This window comes from Oncorhynchus mykiss, chromosome 21 (assembly GCF_057628025.1).
Source record: "Oncorhynchus mykiss isolate SJ-2025 chromosome 21, ASM5762802v1, whole genome shotgun sequence".
In the NCBI taxonomy this organism is placed as follows: domain Eukaryota; kingdom Metazoa; phylum Chordata; class Actinopteri; order Salmoniformes; family Salmonidae; genus Oncorhynchus; species Oncorhynchus mykiss.
In genome coordinates this window covers 37,396,508-37,418,587 of record NC_143042.1, presented here as the reverse complement: position 1 = coordinate 37,418,587, position 22,080 = coordinate 37,396,508, and the positions used below count along the sequence as shown (strand labels likewise).

Below are 22,080 nucleotides of genomic sequence, written 5' to 3'. Positions count from 1 at the left end.
CTAAAATCATAATCCAGGCTGTATCACAACCTGGGCGGCGCACAATTGGCCCAGCGTGTAGGCTGTCAATGTAAATAAGAATTTGTTCTTAACTGACTTGCCTAGTTAAATAAAGGTAAAAAATTAAAATTAAAAAATTAAACTGAAATAAACATTCAAAAATATACAGTAAACATTACACTCACAAAATTTCCAAAGGAATAGAGACCTTTCAAATGTCATGTTATGCAGTGTTGTAACTATGTGCAAATAGTTCGTCTCTCTCTCTCTCTCTCTATTGTCTATCTGTTGAAGGACTCTTGTCGCGTTCCACAACTAGTTGGAACTAGGAAACTTGGAAATGTCAGATTTGCTAACTGGTTGTAGTTATACACGTGCCGCGATCAACGAATCAGCAAGTCGGACATTTCCGAGTTTCCTAGTTCTGACTAGCTAGCACAACCACGTCCACACGTCAGAGAGCGATGTCAAAATAGAGGGAAATAAAGAAAATCATTTGGGGGGACAAAAGAGAGAGGAACTATGAAGCGCTGAGATTGCAGCGATTTTTCCCACCAACATCTGGATTTGAGTTTTTGAACAGATTTGTAAGATTATATATATTTTTTACATGTATTTAATTATTTTTTTCTACCACAAAGGATTTGTTGTGTAGAACTTGAAGTGTGGCAAGAAAGTATCCATGAGGGCAGATTAGTGGCATATTATTTTGTTTTTTAAAGATCATCCCGACGGATTATAATTGATAACGTGGAAAACCAATAGAAGCAATCCCGTTGTGAGGTTCTCTATATCTCTTCCTTTTTGGGTAACTCGTACATATAGAGGAATGTTACCCCGGCTTGAGAAGGTGATCCAGCTCCTGACGCTGACGTGCGGACTGTTCTTTGGAGTTGTTTCAACGGAAAACGAAGTAAAAGCAGAGGTAAATCATTATGACAACATGCATAAACTCAGAAACTATTTAAAAACTATTTAAAAGTATAATAAGACAGACATTGCTTAAGGTTTATACGAGAAGGGTGGGGGTATATATCAACTACTATGTGTTATTGCCAACTGTGTCTACATTTCTTTCTGTACCAGTCTTCATAATTGGCACTATTTTATTTCTCTTGATCTTTCATGATGGGGTGGCATGATCTTTCAGTTGAGGGCAATTGAAAGGCAAGGTTAAAACCAGTGAACATTTCAGTAGAGTCTGAAAAAGAGATGAAAATGCAAATAATAGTCAGAAAAATAACATGACTCAGATTTTGTGGTTTAAAAGAGAAAGAAGTTAGGAGGGGTAAAAGCGTTGGGGGAGAACAGAGTTGTGAAAATTCAAGTCAGCTGCTTTGTTCTAAGAAACTGGGGGCTGTGGTGTGTTTGTGTGGGTGTGTGGGCGGGGGGGGGGGGGGGGGGTAATGGTTTTCATCTGTACTGAGTTATGGTAGAGAGAGACTAGAGACTGGAGAGGAAGCTGTTCTCTCTTTTAGCAAACTGGACATGAAGACTGTCTGGAGCAACAGAGGCATCATACCCATTGTAACTGATGGGACACTACTAAAGTGTAGCCTAAACAAACACTATATTTTGTCACACTATATTGTGTCATGGTGTCCCTTCAAAATGATTAGGTGACATGATGCCTCTGGCCTGGGGTAATTCTAGATCTGTTCTTCAGGAATTACAGATCTCTCTATCTACCCATCACAGTGTGCTTTTGGATACATCCAAAACCATCAAGAATAACCAACAGTAGCCATGACTGCAATAGCCAATGGCCAAGTCAAAGGTATCCAATGGTGCTCATGCATTTCTCCTAGTCTTTCATGCATTTCATGCATTTCTCCATGCATTTCTCCTAGCCTACCCATAGAGGTTGTTCTTATTAAGAAAGACAGGATGCTTGGAGGAACTCAGGTCCTGACTCAGTGACCACAAACAGCTGGTGTCTGAGTCAGCCAGACATGATGGACGTCTGAAATGGCACCCTATTCTTTATGCAGTCAGCGAGACATGGTCAACCACTGGTTGCACTGTCAGTTAGAAATGCCTGGGAGACTGTCCATTTACGAGGCCACAGTTTAGTGGACCAATCAATACAACATCTATAACCCTGTGATAATAGTGTAATAAGTGCACACACACCACTGAGACGGTAATAAAGCATACACAGTGTCACAATAAGACTGCAGATGTTGATGCTGGGTCCATGACAGATCTAGGCTCCGTTTACCCATTCCAAATCCTACCCATAATGCCACCCGAAGTCCCATCAAATTTGCCCATGCTCGTACTGGAGTCGGCAGATTACCCAACCCCAAATCCCAAGGAATGCCATAAGCAAGATGGAAATATCTGACCCTGGAACAGCAGTCGAGGGCAACTTCTACCTACTCTGCCCATAGCAGCCATGATGGAAGATGGGATTATCACTAATGAACGGTTTCTGGTTTACATCACCTGTGTGTAGTACACTGTATGTAACGGTAAACTGTGATGAATACGATGTCTGTTGTGTGGGAGGGATAAAAGAACAGAGCACGAGAGTGACGAATAGGCTAAGTAATGAATAGGGTTGAGTTGAGAGGATGGGAGGTTGATTTTTATGCTGACAAAATCCGATTTACGGTATGAAAGCACCGAATTCAGTAGGAGTAGAATTTTCGGACATTCCTTTCAGTGATTTAGTATTAAGTCACTGCCCACGGAGTCCAACTTGATAGGCCAGGGAGGCTAAGCCTACAATTTAACTTAAAGCTGTGATGAGTGAGGAGAATGTCTTAGCAAATATTCACAGTCATAGGCTTCTCTTAAGATCGGGCTGCGCTTTTTGAAATGGGATAGTAACAAAAAAGAGCTATACATCGCAAAATACCTCTTTACTCTCTATATGTACATTACTTTGTGCACATACTATAAATCCAAGAAAAAAAACCTCCTTTTACTTCATTTTATTCACTTTTATTTACAATAACACCGTGTCTCACTTTTATAAAATTGCTGGTTGGACTTTATCTTAGCCAATGCAAGTGGAAAGGAATGAAAATGAGACGATCCATTTCACAGATCTCCGCAACATATGTCTGAATCTGGAAGTCCTTGAAGTTTTTTTCAAACACGATAACAGCAGACATCTGGAGGCAAGGTGACTAGCGTGTCTCGAGATCACAGGGAAGAGGTCATGCCAGGGGTCCAATCCCAAATGGGTTAGGCCCATAGAAATATAAATACTAGAACGGGGATACATGCTCAGACCACAGTAATTTGGGGCGGCATGTAGCCTAGTGGTTAGAGTGTTGACCCAGTAACCGGAAGGTTGCTAGATTGAATCTCCGAGCTGACAAGGTAAAAATTCTGCCCCTGAACAAGGTAGTTAACCCACTGTTCCTAGACAGTCATTGTAAATAAGAATTTGTTCTTAACTGACTTGCCTAGTTAAATAAAGTTTAAATACATTTTTAAAAATGGACAGTGTGGGTAGCATAGAAATAATATGAATAGTTCTATTTCTATGATCTGTATACTCAATATTGTTGCCGATCCATCCATCACAGAGCATTCACTTGAATGGGAATGTCTGCTCTATTGATTATATTTCTATGGTTTGTCTGGGTTGTTTTTGTATGGTTGAAGCACCCTGTTGGAAAAGTGCTGGCGCGTGCTGTTCTACAAGTGCTCGCTGTCACTTAAACATTTTCAGGCAGGAAAATATTCAGTTAATCTATCTGCCACAGGGAAAACAAACCAACCGACGGATGTCTATGGAGAGATGGTGTGTTTATCCATTCCCCTCAAGTGCTATCCCGGCAGTTTTCGTCCTAGAACCCATTATTTGTATAACAGTAGACATAGAATTTAGCCTTCGTGGCCCAGATGATTAAGGGATCTGCAACTTTCCCTTTCAAAACAATTTGATATGTATCTATATACACGGGCTCCAATATGATACAAGAACAATATGTTTTAGTTTGAAGCAATTCGGTATGAATCGATGCGATTCGATGCATAAACACAGTCATTTTCCATGATAAATTATAATCTGTTGCTGATGGAGCTCATGAGCAGGGCCTCTCTTAGGTGTGTATTGGTGTGTGTGTGTGTGTGCGTGTGTGTAAATTATGTCTATGTGGTGTATAGGCACCTGAGCTGAGCCATAACGGAAACTGGGAATCTACCACCCCCCATCACCCACTAATTAATTTGTGCAGGTTAAAAGTGTTAAAGCTATATTAAAATATTAATATTTATCTTTAAAAAATAGCTATGACAAAGCCAATGAATATATAGCACAACTTTGTGTAACCCCTGTCTTATAATCAAATGGTTTAGTCCAGGTACTCCCAAACTGTGGTACGCGTACCCCCAGCGGTACTTGCAATGCCGTCGGGGGTACGCCAAATAATTTATTTTTATGTAAAAAAATTATTATTATTTAATTTTTTTCTTCACATTTTAAAACACATTTTCAAACATTTATATTTTCCAATGGGGCTATACATTTTGGGTGAGTTTTTTTTCTCGTCCGAGTAGCCTCGTTTTCACTGCTAAAAATAAAATTAAACCTTCTAGTGTTCACTGAAATAACAACACAATGTCAAATACAGGTAGCCTAGTCAAATAATTAACATCCAATCACATTAACCGTTACTCTCTCGCAGGAATTCCACTAACGGTCCGTATGTAGCTAAACGTAGCTGCTGCTCATTCTGTTCCCTTGAAAATGGATAAATGGTTAAAAAAGTAAGGCCTGCGTCCATAGAGACACATACCAACTCTACTGGTAGTGCTGCTACTACCAGCAGTACTACACCTGCACCTGTTGACGACAAGTTGTTCTGCTTCCACGAGCACATCCAATGCTAGCATCAGTCATTCTACATTTGCTCTTAGCCCAGCTAGCATGGACACTGACAGTTTTAAATTTGATGCAGCCGAAGAGCTACTGCCCCCTTACCCAGGAAAGCACCGAACAACAGACAGGGACGTTGGACCATCGAAGAGGTGCAAATATGATGAGAACTACATTGATTTGGGGTTCACTTATTGGGAGTAGTGCCTTTCCTCAGCCACTGTGTGTTATATGTGCAAAAGTACTATCTCACAACTCGATGAAATCTTCACTCTTGCGCAGACATTGAGAAACAAAACATGGCAATTTGAGAAATAATCCACAGGAGTTTTTCAGCAAACAACACTATTTCACAACGCATCAGTGACATGGCAGGAGATGTTTTGAAACAATTACTGCTTCGCATACAAGCCAGAGAATTATATGAGTTACAGCTGGATGAGTTGACAGATGTGGCAGGCCTGGCACAGCTCCTGGCATATATCTGTTACGTTTATGGGGGTCAATTAAGGAAGAGATCCTCTTCTGCAAACCACTGGAAACCAGGACAACAGGAGAGGATATTTTTAAAGTACTGGACTGCTTTGTGACATCAAATGGACTTTGGTGGTCAAGATGTGTTGGTATCTGTACTGATGGCGCAAAAGCCATGACAGGGAGACAATGCACATTAAAGCAGTTGCTCCCGACGCCATTTGGGTACACTGCAGCATCCACCGAGAGGCTCTTGCTACCAAGGGAATGCCTGACTGCTTGAAAGACGTTTTGGACACTACAGTGAAAATGGTAACATACAGAAGTGCGCTGGTTATCAGGGGGCAAAGTATTGACATGTTTTTTTAAATTGAGAGACGAGCTTAAAGTTTTCTTTACTGACCATAATTTTCACGAGTCTGACCGGTTGCATGATGACGAGTTTCTCACACGACTGGCCTATCTGGGTGATGTTTTTTCTCACCTGTATGATCTGAATCTAGGATTACAGGGGCTCTTCGCAACTATATTCAATTTGCGGGACAAAATTGAGGCTATGATTAAGAAGTTGGAGCTCTTCTCTGTCTGCATTAACAAGGACAACACACAGGTCTTTCCATCATTGTATTGTTTTTTGTGCAAATTAACTCAAGCTTACGAACAATGTCAAATGTGATATAGCGAAGCACCTGAGTGAGTTGGGTGCGCAATTACGCAGGTACTTTCCCAAAACAGATGACACAAACAGCTGGATTCGTTATCACTTTCATGCCCTGCCTCCAGTCCGATATCTGAACAAGAGAGCCTCATCGAAATTGCAACATGCGGTTCTGTGAAAATTGAATTTAATCAGAAGCCACTGCCAGATTTCTGGATTGGGCCACGCTCAGAGTATCCTGCCTTGGCAAATCGCGCTGTTAAGACACTGATCCCCTTTGCAACCACGTACCTATGTGAGAGTGGATTCTCAGCCCTCACTAGCATGAAAACTAAATACAGGCACAGACTGTGTGTAGAAAGAGACTGAGACTCCAATACAACCCAACATTGCAGAGTTATGTGCATCCTTTCAAGCACACCCTTCTCATTAACCTGTGGTGAATTATTCACAATTTTTGATGAACAGATAAGGTTTTATATGTAAGATGGCTAAATAAAGAGAAAAATTATTGATTATTATTATATTATTATTTGTGCCCTGGTCCTATGAGAGCTCTTTGTCACTTTCCACGAGCCGGGTTGTGACAAAAACTCACACTCATTCTTATGTTTAATAAATGTATTGTTTAGTGTGTGTGTGTGACAGGCTTACAATGATGGCAAAAAAACATAATTTGAGAGTGTGCGCTGACCCTGGTGCTAGAGGGGGTACGCAGCTGGAGGTTGAATGTTTGAAGGGGTACAGGACTATAAAAAGTTTGGGAACCACAGGTTTAGACTGTTTGGAAGTTGATGGACCATGCAGTGCAGGTAGAAGATGTTTGACTATGCAGTGCAGGTAGAAGATGTTTGACTATGCAGTGCAGGTAGAAGATGTTTGACTATGCGGTGCAGGTAGAAGATGTTTGACTATGCAGTGCAGGTAGAAGATGTTTGACTATGCAGTGCAGGTAGAAGATGTTTGACTATGCAGTGCAGGTAGAAGATGTTTGACTATGCAGTGCAGGTAGAAGATGTTTGACTATGCAGTGCAGGTAGAAGATGTTTGACTATGCAGTGCAGGTAGAAATAGTTTGATCGTGCAGTGCAGGTAGAAGATGTTCGACCATGCTGTGCAGGTAGCAAAGGTGATTGGCTGCCCTCGTCATGAAATTATCAACTTTACCCTATATGTCTAAAAATGACCACATATACTGATTGTTTCAAGCAAAACTACCAAAACTATTGCCGATGGTGAACCTGAACAATCAAAATCAAATCTAATGTAAGCCCCCCGATCAGCATGTAGCAAACTGCGCACATCAAGCAGTTTGACTAGATTACTGATATTGCCTGGGGTGGTTTGGTATGCAAAGTGACCTGTAGATCAATGACTGTCAACATAATTACATGCTTAGTTCAACCCTGAAGGAGAGGACGCAGTTGTCACTAAAGATGAGAGGTATTTTCGGAAGGTAGAAAGAATTGTAAACCGCCGATTCGTAATGTTTGAATGGATTTTCTTACCAATGCATGATCGGTTTGGGGCCCCCGGACCTATGCACTCATATCTTAAACTATTTAATCAGGGACCGATGTGTATCGGTGAATCGTTACATCCCGATATGAACCCAGGTTAGGAAATTGAGGCTAATAAACTGATAGGCTTTAACAATATGCATAGGACACCTATGGTTTGGTTGGGTGTAGTTGTGTAGACTGGAGCCCTGTGCAAGCTAGCGTCCAGTGTTGACTCGGCCATACTTGGCCACTTGAGGGGTAGGCTTAAGAGTAGCCAAGTGTATTATTATGTTATAAATGGTTGCTCCTTTAACCTAGAACTCAGGTATTCTACATTGTATTAAGCGTGTATATACAGTAAAAGTAATTAAGTTAGTTAGCATTAGCGTGTAGCCCCGGTTCGGGTTGAAATAGGTCAGATAAGTGGGACGCCACACTAGGAGGCCAGGGAGGCTAATGTGTCTCTTAGACTGAGCCGCTTACGACCAAACTCTGGTGTCTGTTTTTTCCGTTGGCACCGTCTGAAGGGGAATAACTGACTCAGTCAACTCCGTCTCCCTCAATATAAAATTAAACTTTAATACTCCTGTCCCCTATTTTCTGACTCTTTTCTTATTTTTTATTTTTTTACATCTTTATCCCCCATTTCTTTCTCACTTTCCTTCATTGTCGTTCCATACATCAATCCAAATGAACATTTTATTTTCCTTTTCTACGTTTTTTCTTCTCTCTCTCTCTCTCTCTCTCTCTCAGCATCAGTGAACTATTAAAAAAAGAGAGTCGGGAAAAGATGCCACTAATTCCGCTGCCTAAAGAAAACCAGATCCACTATAAAAGACATGTGGACTGAGAGGGCTGAAGACAGCTCTTTTCAGTTTGCTTGAAACCCAAATATCTGCAGTATCTTCACGCTTGGCAGTATTGCTTCTTGCTTAAACACCTTATTGTAACGGTTTTCCTCCTCTTCTGAGGAGGAGTAGGAAGGATCGGACCAATATGCAGCGTGGTAAGTGTTCGTCATTTTATTAAACTGAACTGAACACTACAATACAAAGTAACAAAAAGAACAACCGAAACAGTTCCGTCTGGTAACTAATACAAAGACAGAAAACAACTACCCACAAATCATAGTGGGGAAACAGGCTGCCGAATTATGGTTCTCAATCAGAGACAACAATAAACAGCTGCCTCTGATTGGGAACCATACCAGGCCAAACACAGAAATACAAAAACATCGAACACATAGAATGCCCACCCCAACTCACGCCCTGACCAAACTAAAATAGAGACATAGAAAAAAAACTAAGGTCAGGACGTGACAGTACCCCCCCCCAAAGGTGCGGACTCCCGCCGCAAAACCAATAGGGGAGGGTCTGGGTGGGCATCTGTCCGCGATGGTGGCTCTGGCGCGGGACGTGGACCCCACTCCACCATAGTCTTGGCCCACTTAAGTGGCGCCTTTGGAGCGGCGGGAGACTCTCCAAAGTGGCGCCTTTGGATTGGCGCCTTTGAATAAGCGGGAGACTCTGGCAGCACCGGACAGGCGGGAGACTCTGGCAGCGCCGGACAGGCGGGAGACTCTGGCAGCGCCGGACAGGCGGGAGAACCTGCAGGGAGGAGACGGAGAGACAGCCTGGTGTGTGAGGACCCACCAGGCTGGGGAGACTTACAGGAGGCCTGGTGCGTGGAGGAGGCACCGGATGGACCGGGCTGTGGGGGAGCACTGGAGCTCTGGTGCGCAGCCTTGGCACCACTCCTCCAGGCTGGATGACCACTTTAGCCCGGACCCTCCAGTGCAGGCACAGGTTGAACTGGGCTGTGGGTGAGCACTGGAGATCTGGTGCATACCACTTGCACCTCTCCCTTAGGCTCAATGCCCACATTCGCCCGGCATGGGCGGAGCGCAGGCATAGGGCGCACTGCACCCTCCCAGCGCCCCGGAGACACAGCACGCAGAGCCGGCGCAGGATACCCTGGGCCGAAATGGCGTACTGGAGACCAAACACGCTGAGCCGGCACAATACGCCCTGGCTGGATGCCCACTCTCGCATGGCACTTGCGGGGGGCTGGTCTATAGCGCACCGGGCTATGAGCGCATACTGGCGACACCGTGCGCTTGACCGCATAACACGGTGCCTGACCAGTACTGCGCTTCTTCCGGTAAGCACAGGGAGTTAGCTAAGGTCCTCATATCGCCGCCGCTCAGATTTCGCTGCCTCCAGTTCTTCCTTGGGGCGTCGATATTCCCCAGCCTGTGCCCAGGGTCCCTTACCGTCCAATATCTCCTCTTAAGTCCAGGAGTCCAGAACCCTCTGCTCCTGGTTACCACGCTGCTTGGTCCTTTCTTGGTGGGTAGTTCTGTAATGGTTTTCTTCCTCCTCTGATGAGGAGTATGAAATATCAGACCAATGCGCAGCGTGGTAAGTGTCCATAATATATTTAATAAACTGAAAACAGAATACAAAAGAACAAGAGAAATACATTTTAAAAACGAAACAGTTCTGTATGGAAAACACAGACAGAAAACAACTACCCACAACCCATAATGGAAAAACAGGCTGCCTAAGTATGGTTCTTAATCAGTGACAACGATCGACAGCTGCCTCTGATTGGGAACCATACCAGGCCAAACACAGAAATACAAAACCTAGAAATACAAACCTAGAATGCCCACCCCAACTCACGCCCTGACCAAACTAAAACAGAGACATACACAAGGAACTAAGGTCAGGACGTGACACTTATGGTATATATTGGTAAGTTAGTCTAGCGGCCAGCTATCTAAACTTGCAGTAAGCATGGTCAAATTACCAACTGGGCTTGGGCCCATTGCCATTTTTAATATAATAACTGATGGTCAAACATTTGCCTCCACCTTATGGAACGTTTTGTAGAATTGCAGGAAATTAGCGAAAAACTGCAAAAAAAAAATGGGGGGGGGGGCACCCCCATCAAAGTTTCACTTCATTGGTAGTATACAGTAGGGAGTATACCGTAGGTAGTATACAGTAGGTACTAGTATATTATCAGGCTACTTTGTCCTCCGGGTGTCTAATACTTTCATGAGTGTCTGTTGGACCGGATCTATATTTGTCATCAATCTACTCGTTATTTTATTTTGCGGGTCACATTTCCTTAGAATATATGAATCGCTGCAAATTGCGTAACTTATAGGGACTTGCGTCTGTTTACTAAAATCGCAGTTACATGACCCTAGGCTATGACCACACACACATGGGTTTGTAGTTACCCCAAGGCTGGCAATAAGCGACGTAGAAGCCCTACTAAATAGAACCTTTGACTGGAACTGCTGCTGGGAGTTCCAGAGGAGAGTTGCATGATGGGATAGCTGGCGATGTCAGAGGGGATGTGAGGCTTTGGGAGATAGAAAGAGAGAGGGGGAAGAGCAGAGGGTGGGGGACAAGCGGTGGAGAGAGGAGACCAAGCTAGAGAGGGAGAGAAATGAGAGAGAGAGACTGAGAGAGAAGGAGAGCGAGGCAGACTGAGAGAGAAATGAGAGAGAGGCAGACTGAGAGAGAAGGAGAGCGAGGCAGACTGAGAGAGAAATGAGAGAGAAATGAGAGAGAGGCAGACTGAGAGAGAAGGAGAGTGAGGCAGACTGAGAGAGAAATGAGAGAGAGACAGACTGAGAGAGAAGGAGAGCGAGGCAGACTGAGAGAGAAATGAGAGAGAGGCAGACTGAGAGAGAAGGAGAGCGAGAGGAGAGAGTCTTCTCGTTGTGGGGGAAACTTTTCATCCTGACTGAGCTGAAAGTGTTTTCACAGAGCCAGACTCGTCACCACAGTGGAGCCACAGCGCACACTAGGAGCAGTCAGATAGAGAGATGGAGAGAGAGAGGGGGGGGGGGTGGAGAGAGAGAGGGAGCTTGGAGGGAGTTAGATATACAGACATGGAGAGAGGTTGTTGGAGGTGGGGACCAGATGGATTGATACAGTGTGTAGGTCTTGCTGAAAGAGGGGGCTGGTTGCAGTACTGACATGAGCAAAGGGAGAGTTTACCTCACTCTGCAGCCTATAATTGAACCTTGTTTTTCACCCTGTCTGCTGTGGCTGTGTGGTAATATCTCTGCCCAGGTACAAGCCAGCCATTTCCTCACTCTTACTCTCTTACTCTCCTCTCGTTTTCCTCCCTCATTTAAATTCAACTCTTCTCGATATTAAAAAAGACCTCTCATCTAAAACGACATGAGAGAGAGACATTCTAGGAAAGAGGAAGGCTGACTATATTCACCCAACTAACTGTAAAATGTATACTATTATATAGACACACATGGTTGGGGGTTTTAAGAGAAAAGGAGATAGAGAGAGATGGAATAAATTAGAGAGAGGGTTGGGTTTTTTCTGGGATTACAGAAGAATTCTCTGTAATTCCACTGACTGAATTTGTGGAAAAGATTGAGACACTCACTGACTGCCTGTCTGTGCAGCACACACACACAAGTGCGCGCGCACACTCATCTTGTCTCTCACCCACACGCATAAACAAACTTGTCCATGATGTTTGATAACATTACGTCGGACTAGAATGAATCATCTCCATTAGGTTGATGTTTGTCTGAGGACATCTCTCTCTCTCTCATTCTCTCTCTTTCTCTCGCTCGCTCGCTCTCTCTAATAGAGAGACTGTTGCACTGATGTAGTCAGTTTGTAACTTTAGACTAAGGCCAGAGGCTTAAGCAGCTCTGCATGACTGCTCTTGTATTTGAGAGCGAGATATGTGAAAGTGTAGCACTTCTTGGTCAGACATTTGACTGAAACGCCATACCCAGCTAACGCATAACGTTCTGAGAACCATATGTTTCTTACATTTTGGTGAGAGCGTGGTCGTCCTATGGTTATTTTGCATACAACCTTCTTACAACTTTCTGGGAGTGGCGCAGGATAGTCGCTAAGCTATATTTCATCTGGTTAAGTATGATCTCACCTGGTTAAAAGCCTCACTACCACTACTCAGATGCGGTCCCGTGTGGCTCAGTTAGTAGAGCATGGTTGTGGGTTCGATGCCCACTGGGGGAAAAGATAAGAGCCTCTGCTGAATCACTAACATGTCAAATGAATCATAGATGTTGTTAGTATAGATGTCACTCCTCTCTCCCTCTACATAGGCATGTAGGGTCTAGAAAGCACATGTCTATTTTCTATGAGCCCCCGTGGTTCTGACTGAGAGAAAAGACGAAGTTCTGGGGATCCACGTCTGAGATGACATCAGTGTTATGGTTCTACTGTGATTTATTTGGCTCGATTCTCTTCCGTCATTTCTCTTTACAATCCCACAACAAGGTCACAGTTTCCTTTTAAAATGCCAAGCATAAGCTAAGGAGCAAGTTTTTAATGTGTTTAAATGGAATTACATTGCAGTAACTCTTGCAATAAGAATAGTTTTTTGTATAATTCAGTGTGTGTGTGTGTGTGTGTGTGTGTGTGTGTGTGTGTGTGTGTGTTCAGTCTGGCCAATCTCTGTCTGTTTGCTGTTGTAAGGAAGGGAGTGTGTGTTCCTGGGTACAACACGGTTTTGGTTCAATGTCAGCTTTGCATCGGTTTATTCAAACACTGGATACTAAAACTCCCATCCACCCACCCAGATCTCTCTCGCTCTCCCTCTCTCGTTCTATCTTTTTCAATATCTCTCTGTCACCCTCACACCCTCACACACTCGTTCAGACAAGCACTGTAAGTAGGCAAACAGGCACACCCACAGATATTGACACACATGTACACACAAAACATTCTTTACAATGACATCCTGGGTCGGTTTCTGTGTTGTTTCTGGCTGATGGAATATGGTGGGAAAATCCAGAGAGAAAGAGAGAGAGGAATGAGGAGAGAGAGATAGATGTGTGTTTATCTGTGTCTGTGTGTGTGTGTGTGTGTGTGTGTGTGTCCCTTTCTACCATTATCTTCAAAGACATTGAATTGTCCCGGGTCTAACTGTCTCTACCCTCCCATCTCTCCTCTTTCTATCCCAGGTGTGGCTTCAGCAGTATGGCTACCTGCCTCCAGGGGACGTCCGGGCCCAGGCTATCCGCTCCCCCAAGTCCATCAATACGGCCATCACAGCCATGCAGAAGTTCTACGGCCTCACCGTCACCGGATCTATGGACACCAACACCCTACAGTGAGTCCTGAGTGACCAGGACAAAGTCAAGGAATGCAAATATTTAAGCGTTATGCGCATAACGTATTGATAAAGATTCATGCTGACGGCTGTTTTTAAAGTACCCGTGAGAATTGTAGCCTCAGAATTGTATACAGAACAGCTAACCCACTTTAAGCGATGTCATTACCCCAGATGTGGTACAAAACCCATTCATATGCTCTAATGATTTACTCAGATATAGACATTGTACAGTTTGTAACATGGTAAAGGTAACAAACGGGTGTGTCTTGCTGTTGCCAGGGCGATGAAGCGGCCGCGTTGTGGCGTACCAGACAAGTTTGGATCTGAGCTGAAGAGCAACCTGAGGAGGAAGAGATACGCCGTACAGGGGCTGAAGTGGGACAAACAAGAAGTCACTTTCAGGTAAGACTACACAGCACAGCTAATATGTACGCAGTGAGTCTAACTTCCTCTTAAGTCTTTAAAGTTCACTTTTCACATATAAGAATTACACATACAGTATAAATAAAATATTTATCTCAAGTAACTTGTTAGATCTAGAGCTCTAAAGGAATATTAATCAGTCAAAACGGGATCATATTGAGATTGCATCTAGCAAAGGTTGCACAAACGCAACCAATACACATTTCAGAAGATATTATTATATATTTATTCTTTAAAACGTCAAATCTGCTATTTCCTTCCTTTCCCTCACCTAGCATACAGAACTACACCCCTAAGATTGGGGAACACGCCACATACGAGGCTATCCGCCGGGCGTTTAAAGTGTGGGAGGCAGCCATCCCTCTCCGCTTCCGTGAGATCCCTTACAGCCACATCAGGGACAAGGTCGACAAGTACGCTGACATCATGCTCTCGTTCTCTGAGGGTTTCCACGGCGACAGCACGCCGTTCGATGGCGAGGGCGGCTTCCTGGCCCACGCGTACTTCCCCGGGAACGGGATAGGGGGTGACACGCACTTTGACAACGCCGAGCCCTGGACTACCGGCTACGCCGACCAAGGGGGTAAGAGACAAGGGAAATGGGGAGGAGAGGGGAAGAGGAAAGTGAGGGAGAGGGGGAGGAAGAGGGAGAAGGTGAGCAGGGAAGGCTAGTGGGAGGAGCTATAGGAGGATGGGCTCATGGTAATGGCTGGAACAGAACCGATGGAACGTGTCAAACACATGAAAACCACGTTTGACTCCGTTCCATTTATCCCATTCCAGCCATCACCATGAGCCCGTCCTCCTATAGCTCCTCCCACCAACCTCCACTGAAGGTGAGAGATTATCAGAAAGAGGAGTGAGAGCTGGAAGAGGGGCAAGACCAGGGGAGAGAGGAGATGAGAAGCGAAGGGGGGGGGGGGGGGGGGGAGAAGAAGCGTAGAGACTTAAACTGGAGGTACAGGGAGTGGGAGCGAGTGAAAATAGACACCTGAGTGTTTTTCACTGGGTTGTCTGGAAGTCGGAATTAAGTCAATCTGAATTACACAGTACTGTTAGGGCGCGTCTGTACTTTGTTTGGTAAACGTGCTACTTTTACTCTCTTTTCAAACGGTCTTTTCCCTCTTCCCACCTTTTCCCTTCTTCCTCCTCTTGCTCTACTCTCTCTCTCTCTCTCTCTCTCTACCTCTGTAGGTAATGATGTGTTCCTGGTTGCGGTCCATGAGTTGGGTCATGCCCTGGGTCTAGAACACTCCAACGACCCATCTGCCATCATGGCTCCATTCTATCAGTGGATGGACACAGAGAACTTCCAGCTGCCTGATGACGATCGCCGCGGCATCCAGGCAGTCTATGGTAAACTCCTACACTCTTAGAAAAAGGGTTCTGAAAGGGTTCTTCAGCTGTCCCCATAGGAGAACCCTTTTTTATTCCAGGTAGAATACTTTTTGGTTCCAAGTATAACTATTTTGGGTTCCATGTAGAACCCTCCGTGGAAAAGGTTCTTACATGGAACTGCAGGAAGTTCTTGTCTAGTTCACAGAAAGAAGGACTTCACATTAATTTTGTCAACTCTGTTCTCACTCAAGTCCACCTCTGGTTATCGTCTTTCCTCATTTTGTCTTGATTGTGTCCGACCACAGGGTCGTCCGGGGCTCCTCCCCCTCCCCCCCGCCCCACCAGACCCTCCAAACCAGACCACCCCGGACACGGACCAGATGTCTGTGAGGGACACTTCGACACCATCGCCATCCTCAGGGGGGAGATGTTTGTCTTTAAGGTAAATATGGAACACATAAACGAACACATAACCACACCGAAACACATGGCACAGAAATACACACATATTGGCATATAGTGCATTTGGAAAGTATTCAGATCTTTTGACTTTTTCCATATTTTGTTCAGTATTTTTATTCAGACCCTTTACTTTGTTGAACCGCCTTTGGCAGCGATTACAGCATCAAGTCTTCTTGGGTATGACGCTACAAGCTTGGCACACCTGTATTTGGGGAGTTTCTCCCATTCTTCTCTGCAGATTCTCTCTGTCAGGTTGGATGGGGAGCGTTGCTGAAGCGTTGCTGAAGTCTGGCGTCTGGCAGGGCCACTCAAGGACTTTCAGAGACTTGTCCCGAAGCCACTCCTGCGTTGTCTTGGCTGTATGTTTAGGGTCGTTATCCTGTTGGAAGGTGAACCTTTGCCCCAGGCTGAGGTCCTGAGCGCTCTGGAGCAGATTTTCATTAACAATCTCTCTGTACTTTGCGCCGTTCATCTTTCCCTGGATCATGACTAGACTCCCAGTCCCTGCCACTGAAAAACATCTCACAGCATGATGCTGCCACCACCATGCTTCACCGTAGGAATGGTGCCAGGTTTCCTCCAGACGTGACGCTTGGCATCCAGGCCAAAGAGTTCAATCTTGGTTTCATGAGACCAGAGAATCTTGTTTCTCATGGTCTGAGAGTCTTTAGGTGCCTTCTGGCAATCTCCAAGGGGGCTGTTATGTGCCTTTTACTGAGGAGTTGCTTCTGTCTGGCCACTCTTCAGTGCTGCAGAGATGTTTATCCTTCTGGAAGGTTCTCCCATCGCCACAGAGGAACTCTGGGGCTCTGTCAGAGTGACCATCGGGGTTCTTGGTCATCTCCCTGACTCTGTTTGGCTGGGCGGCCAGCTCTAGGAAGTGTCTTGGTGGTTCCAAACTTCTTCCATTTAAGAGTGATGGAGGCCACTATGGTCTTAGGGACCTTCAACGCTGCAGAAATGTTTTGGTACAATTCCCCATTTCTGTGTCTCGACACAATCCTGTCTTGGAGCTCTATGGACAATTCCTTCAACCTCATGGCTTGGTTTTTGCTCTGACATGCACTGTCAACTGTGGGACCTTATATAGACAGGTGTGTGCCTTTCCAAATCATGTCCAATCAATTGAATTTACCACAGGTGGACTCCAATCAAGTTGTAGAAACATCTCAAGGATGACCAATGGAAATAGGATGAACCTGAGCTCAATTTCGAGTCTCATAGCAAAGGGTCTGAATACTTATGTAAATAAGGTATTTCTGTTTTTATGCTAACATTTCAAAGAACCTTTGTTCACTTTGTCATTATGGGGTATTGTGTGTAGACTGATGGGTGGAAAAATCCATTTGATACATTTTAGAATAAGGCTGTAACGTAACAAAATGTGGAAAAAGTCAAGGGGTCGGAATACTTTCCGAATACACTGTAAATGCACTTACACCTACTGAGAAGGACTGAATGGCACATCAAGTCACTCAACTAGCGAACCTATGTGTGTGTGTATGTACTGCACTCTGTAAACACTCTGTCTTTCCGGTGAAGGATAAGTGGCTGTGGCGTGTGCGGAACAACAAGGTGCTCCAGGGTTACCCCATGCCCATCGGTCACTTCTGGAAGGGACTGCCACCAAACATCAACGCTGCCTACGAGAGGAACGATGGCAAATTTGTATTTTTCAAGGGTAGGTTCACTTCAATTGGCAATGTCTTTTTCAGTTTTTCGCATGATGGTTTTGCATTGTCATTGATAAGCCCATTCCAGCTACTGGTAGTCGTTTATTGTTTTGTTTGTATATCCTTTTCAGATCTGTGTGCTTATAGATTTTCTCTCCCCTCCTCCTTCCCTCCCTCTCCCTCTTCCTCCCCCCAGGTGACAAGTACTGGGTGTTCACAGAGTCCAGTATGGAGCAGGGTTACCCTAAGACTCTGAAGGAGCTGGGCACAGGGCTGCCCAAAGACAAGCTGGACGCTGCCCTCTTCTACACCCCCACCGGACAGACATACTACTTCCGGGGGACCAAGTGAGTCTTGTCTTTCATCTTTCATTCCTTTCTTTATTTTTTTTCGGTGTACCTTTCTATCTGAAAAAAAAAGAAGCAGATTCATCCGCTATCCGTCCCTCTCTTCTTCTTTCTTCCTTTCTTTTGGTTGTTTTTCTCTCTCCCGTCCCTCTCCATAACCTGCCTCTCTCTGTCTGTCAGGTATTACCGTTTCAATGAAGAGTCCCAGACTGTGGACAGAGACTACCCCAAACCCATCAACACATGGCAGGGTGTCCCCGACAACATTAAGGCTGCCATCATGAGCGAAGAAGGATGTAAGTGTGTCAAGGCGTGCATGTTAAAGTGGATGTTCTTTAGAGTGCCATTGAGCATTTATATAAATCGAAAAGGATAAAAATGACAGTTATTTTGTGATATTAGAGGAGGCTATCATAGACCACAGCAACACACTGTAATTTCTGAAAGTAATCATAATTAAGCAATAATGGCCTGCGGTGGTGTGGTATATGGCCAATATAGCACAGCTAAGGGCTTATCTTATGCACCATGCAACGCGGAGTGTCTGGACAGAGCCGTGGTATATTGGCCAATAATCACAAGCCCCCAAGGTACCTTATTGCTATTATGAACTGGTTACCAATGTAGTTACAGGAGGTTTATTTCGTACCCACGGTATACAGTTTGATATGCCACGGCTGTCAGCCAATCAGCATTCAGGGCTCGAACCACCCAGTTTCTAATCAGATTTATATCGGACCTTTCATCCTTCCTCTCTTCTAACATTCTCTCCAGCCTACACCTACTTCTACAAAGCCAACAAGTACTGGAAGTTCAACAACCAGCACATGAGGGTGGAGTCGGGCTACCCCAAATCGGTGCTCAGCGAATGGATGGGCTGCGCGGGGGAGGAGCCTAAGAAGCGGGACGGCGAGGAGGAAGTGATCATCATCGAGGTGGAGGAGGGAGAAGGCGGGGCCACGGCGGTGGCCGTGGTGATCCCTCTCCTCCTATTGGTCTGCGTGGTCCTCACTCTGGGAGCCCTGCTGTTCTTCAGGAAGTACGGGACACCACGACGTCTCCTCTACTGCCAGAGATCTCTACTGGACAAGGTCTAGAGACCAACTGAACGAATGAAGAATGCAGAGGGACAGAAAGAGAGAGAGCGACTGAATGAATTGAAAGATTGAAAGAAAAGTGGGTTTGGGAGGGTAAGGGTAGGGATGAGGGTGAGTAAAGTAGGCTGAAAGGAGTTGGGGTTTTTAAAGAGAAGGGGTAATGGAAGGGCTGTTGGACATGGGGTTTGGTTGGTTGGTTGGTTGGTTGGTTCGTATACAGCCCAGAAGACGAGAAAGAGGGAGATGGACAGGGAGGAGGGAGGAGAGAGAGTCAATCAGGAAAGACAAAAGTATGTTATCTATTTACATGTACAGCTCTGCGAGTTTGAAATTAGGAACAGGCCCCCACACAAAACACAGAGGAAGGGAATTATTAGATGATGATCGTGATCAACGTTCCGTGTGATCGACACCCCATCTGCAATAAATCTACTATCACGTCTCCATGTGTCCCTCCTTCCATTCTATCCCTTCTCATTCTTCCTCTCCTAAAATCTCCATCCCATCTACTTGACGACTCCAGCTGAACTGCTGTCTGAATTACATTTGAAACCTTTATACAGCTACTTTGCGCTTTCATTTTTGGTTTCGCTCTAATGATGAAACCCAGGGCCGAACACAAATAAACGAACAGCTCTCTCTTCCTTTTCTCCTACCACGGAGAGAAGACACTAACCCCAGTCTCTCACTGTGCTCACGCCAGCACCATGGTCTTATAGTTGTGGTTGTAATGCGAGGAGCATGCTATGGGCACTACCCTCGCCGCTAATGAGATGATGAAGGGGTAGATGTGAAGGTGTTGTATATTGTACACCCCTCCTTCCTTGAGTCATAGTGAGAAAGGCTAAGGTCTTGTCATAGAGGGTCAAAGACTGTTTGTATCCTAAACAAAAAAAGGAGCTTCCCCACCCAGTTTACAAATGTATCTGAAGTCGCACAGGCCCTTGGTACAGAGCCTGGTCTCAGTAAGCAGTCAAAGTTGGATGGAATTAAAGTAGCCATTTTGGCTCAACAATAAAGCCAGTGGCTCAACAATAAAGCCAGTTTCAATATTACTCCATGGAAAGGCAGTGAAGTTTCATTACATGTCACCCATTCCAAATACTAATGTATTATCGTGTTTGTTATGTTTTTGTTACTATCATTGTTATAAATGTTGTTGTTATTATTATGACTATGGTTATTATTATTATTGTTGTTGTTCTCCAGGTGTAGTCGTACAGTAAACGATGTTTGTTGTTTTTGTACATTGTCATTTCGAGTCCTGCTGGACAGAGACAATAACGTGACAAAGATAATCAAAATGGCTCCCAAATTTCACATTTGAGTGGTGGATTTGGGCGACTTTGAAAGTGTTTCCTTTTTTGAAACACTACTTTTCCCATTGCTTGGTTGGCATATAAGAACAATCAAACAAAACTATTTATAAGCAATTCTGATGATGCTTAATGTTTTTAAGTATTACACAAATTGAAAAATGAAGTAGAATTGTTTTAGTAATAACAATGATAACGGTAATGATATTTATAATGATAATGATATCAATTTTTAAAAAAGGGAATTAGATTGTTTTGCCTGTTTCACCTTTTTGCATTTCATTAGTTAAAATTAAATAAAAAATATTTTCTAAAATGAGTCATGCGTTACTTTTTGGTAGCGATTTTCTGTTATCGTAACACACACAAACACACACACACTGGGGAAGAGAATGGCCTTCGGACTGACTAACAAATAGCAGCCTGGCCTCACCACTATTCAAACAGGACTAGGAATGCTGAGCAAACAACAGAATGAAGAGCTGCTTCTCTGGTTCTGTGCATTCCAACTTGTTGTTAACCAGCTATTGTTTACAGCTCACCAGGGGTCATGGGGGGAGTGGAGGAGAGGAGAGCCTAGTTGAAGCTGGGAGGTTGTTCTGGACTTGGCCAGAGAGCCATGAGCCCAGGGAAATGAGAAATGGAAAAAGTGATGGAATGATCACGTTTTTCTGAGTGCAGTGTTCCAACTGAGTTCTGTTAACTACATCTGGAATTCTTAAAACATCGGAGCCTCCAGCCCCAACTAAGCGGAAGAGAGAGAGAGAGAAAGAAAGAAAGAAAGAAAGAAAGAAAGAAAGTGTGTGCTAAATTAAGAGTGAGGTGTCCAGTAAAGCTGAATCTTAACAAACTGCCTTAACTTACTGCCACTCCCCCTCCCTCCCCCCTCTATCTCACCCCAATTTTTACCCCCCCCCCTACTCCTCACATCCCTACTCCTCACCTCTCCTCACATCCCTACTCCTCACATCACCTCTCCTCACATCTCTTCTCCTCTCCTCACATCCCTACCCCTCACATCCCATCTCCTCTCATCACATCCCCTCCTCACATCGCTACTCTTCACATCCCCTCTCCTCACATATCCTCTCATCTCCTCACATCCCCTCTCCTCATATCCCCTCTACTCACATCCCCTCTCCTCACATCCCTACTCCTCTCATCCCCTCCTCACATCTCCCTTCATTACCTCTCCTCACATCCTTACTCCTCACATCCCTTCTCCTCTCCTCACATCTCCTCTCCTCACATCCATATCAAATTCAATCAAATTAATTTTATATAGCCCTTCGTACATCAGCTGATATCTCAAAGTGCTGTACAGAAACCCAGCCTAAAACCCCAAACAGCAAGCAATACTCCTCACATCTCGACTCCTCACATCTCCTCTCCTCACATCCCTACTCATCACATCCCTTCTCCTCACATCCCCTCTCCTCACATCCCCTCTCCTCACATCCATACTCCTCATATCTCCTCTCCTTACATACCTACTCCTCACATTCCCTCTCATCACATCCCCTCTTCTCCCCTCTCCTCACATCCATACTCCTCATATCTCCTCTCCTTACATACCTACTCCTCACATTCCCTCTCATCACATCCCCTCTTCTCACATCCCCTCTCCTCACATCCCTACTCCTCATATCCCCTCTAATCACATCTCCTCTCCTCACATCCCTACTCCTCTCATCCCCTCTCCTCACATCTCCCCTCATTACCTCTCCTCACATCCCTAATCCTCACATCTCCTCTCCCCTCATTACCTATCCTTTCCTCACATCCCCTCTTGTCTCCTTTCATCTCCTCTCCTCA

At 44.7% G+C, this 22,080-nt stretch overlaps 1 protein-coding gene across 1 annotated transcript; it reads left to right on the top strand.

Annotated features, from left to right (window-relative positions):
- The first annotated feature begins 424 nt into the window (after positions 1-424).
- LOC110500495 (matrix metalloproteinase-14) lies at positions 425-20,581 on the top strand. The gene is made up of 11 exons (XM_090214571.1): positions 425-587; positions 826-925; positions 13,458-13,606; positions 13,889-14,011; positions 14,308-14,615; positions 15,227-15,388; positions 15,676-15,812; positions 17,375-17,513; positions 17,702-17,852; positions 18,033-18,148; positions 18,627-20,581. Exons 2-11 carry the CDS (start codon positions 830-832, stop codon positions 18,947-18,949), a joined length of 1,704 nt encoding a protein of 567 aa, XP_090070697.1. The 5' UTR covers positions 425-587; positions 826-829; the 3' UTR covers positions 18,950-20,581.
- Positions 20,582-22,080: the final 1,499 nt, after the last annotated feature.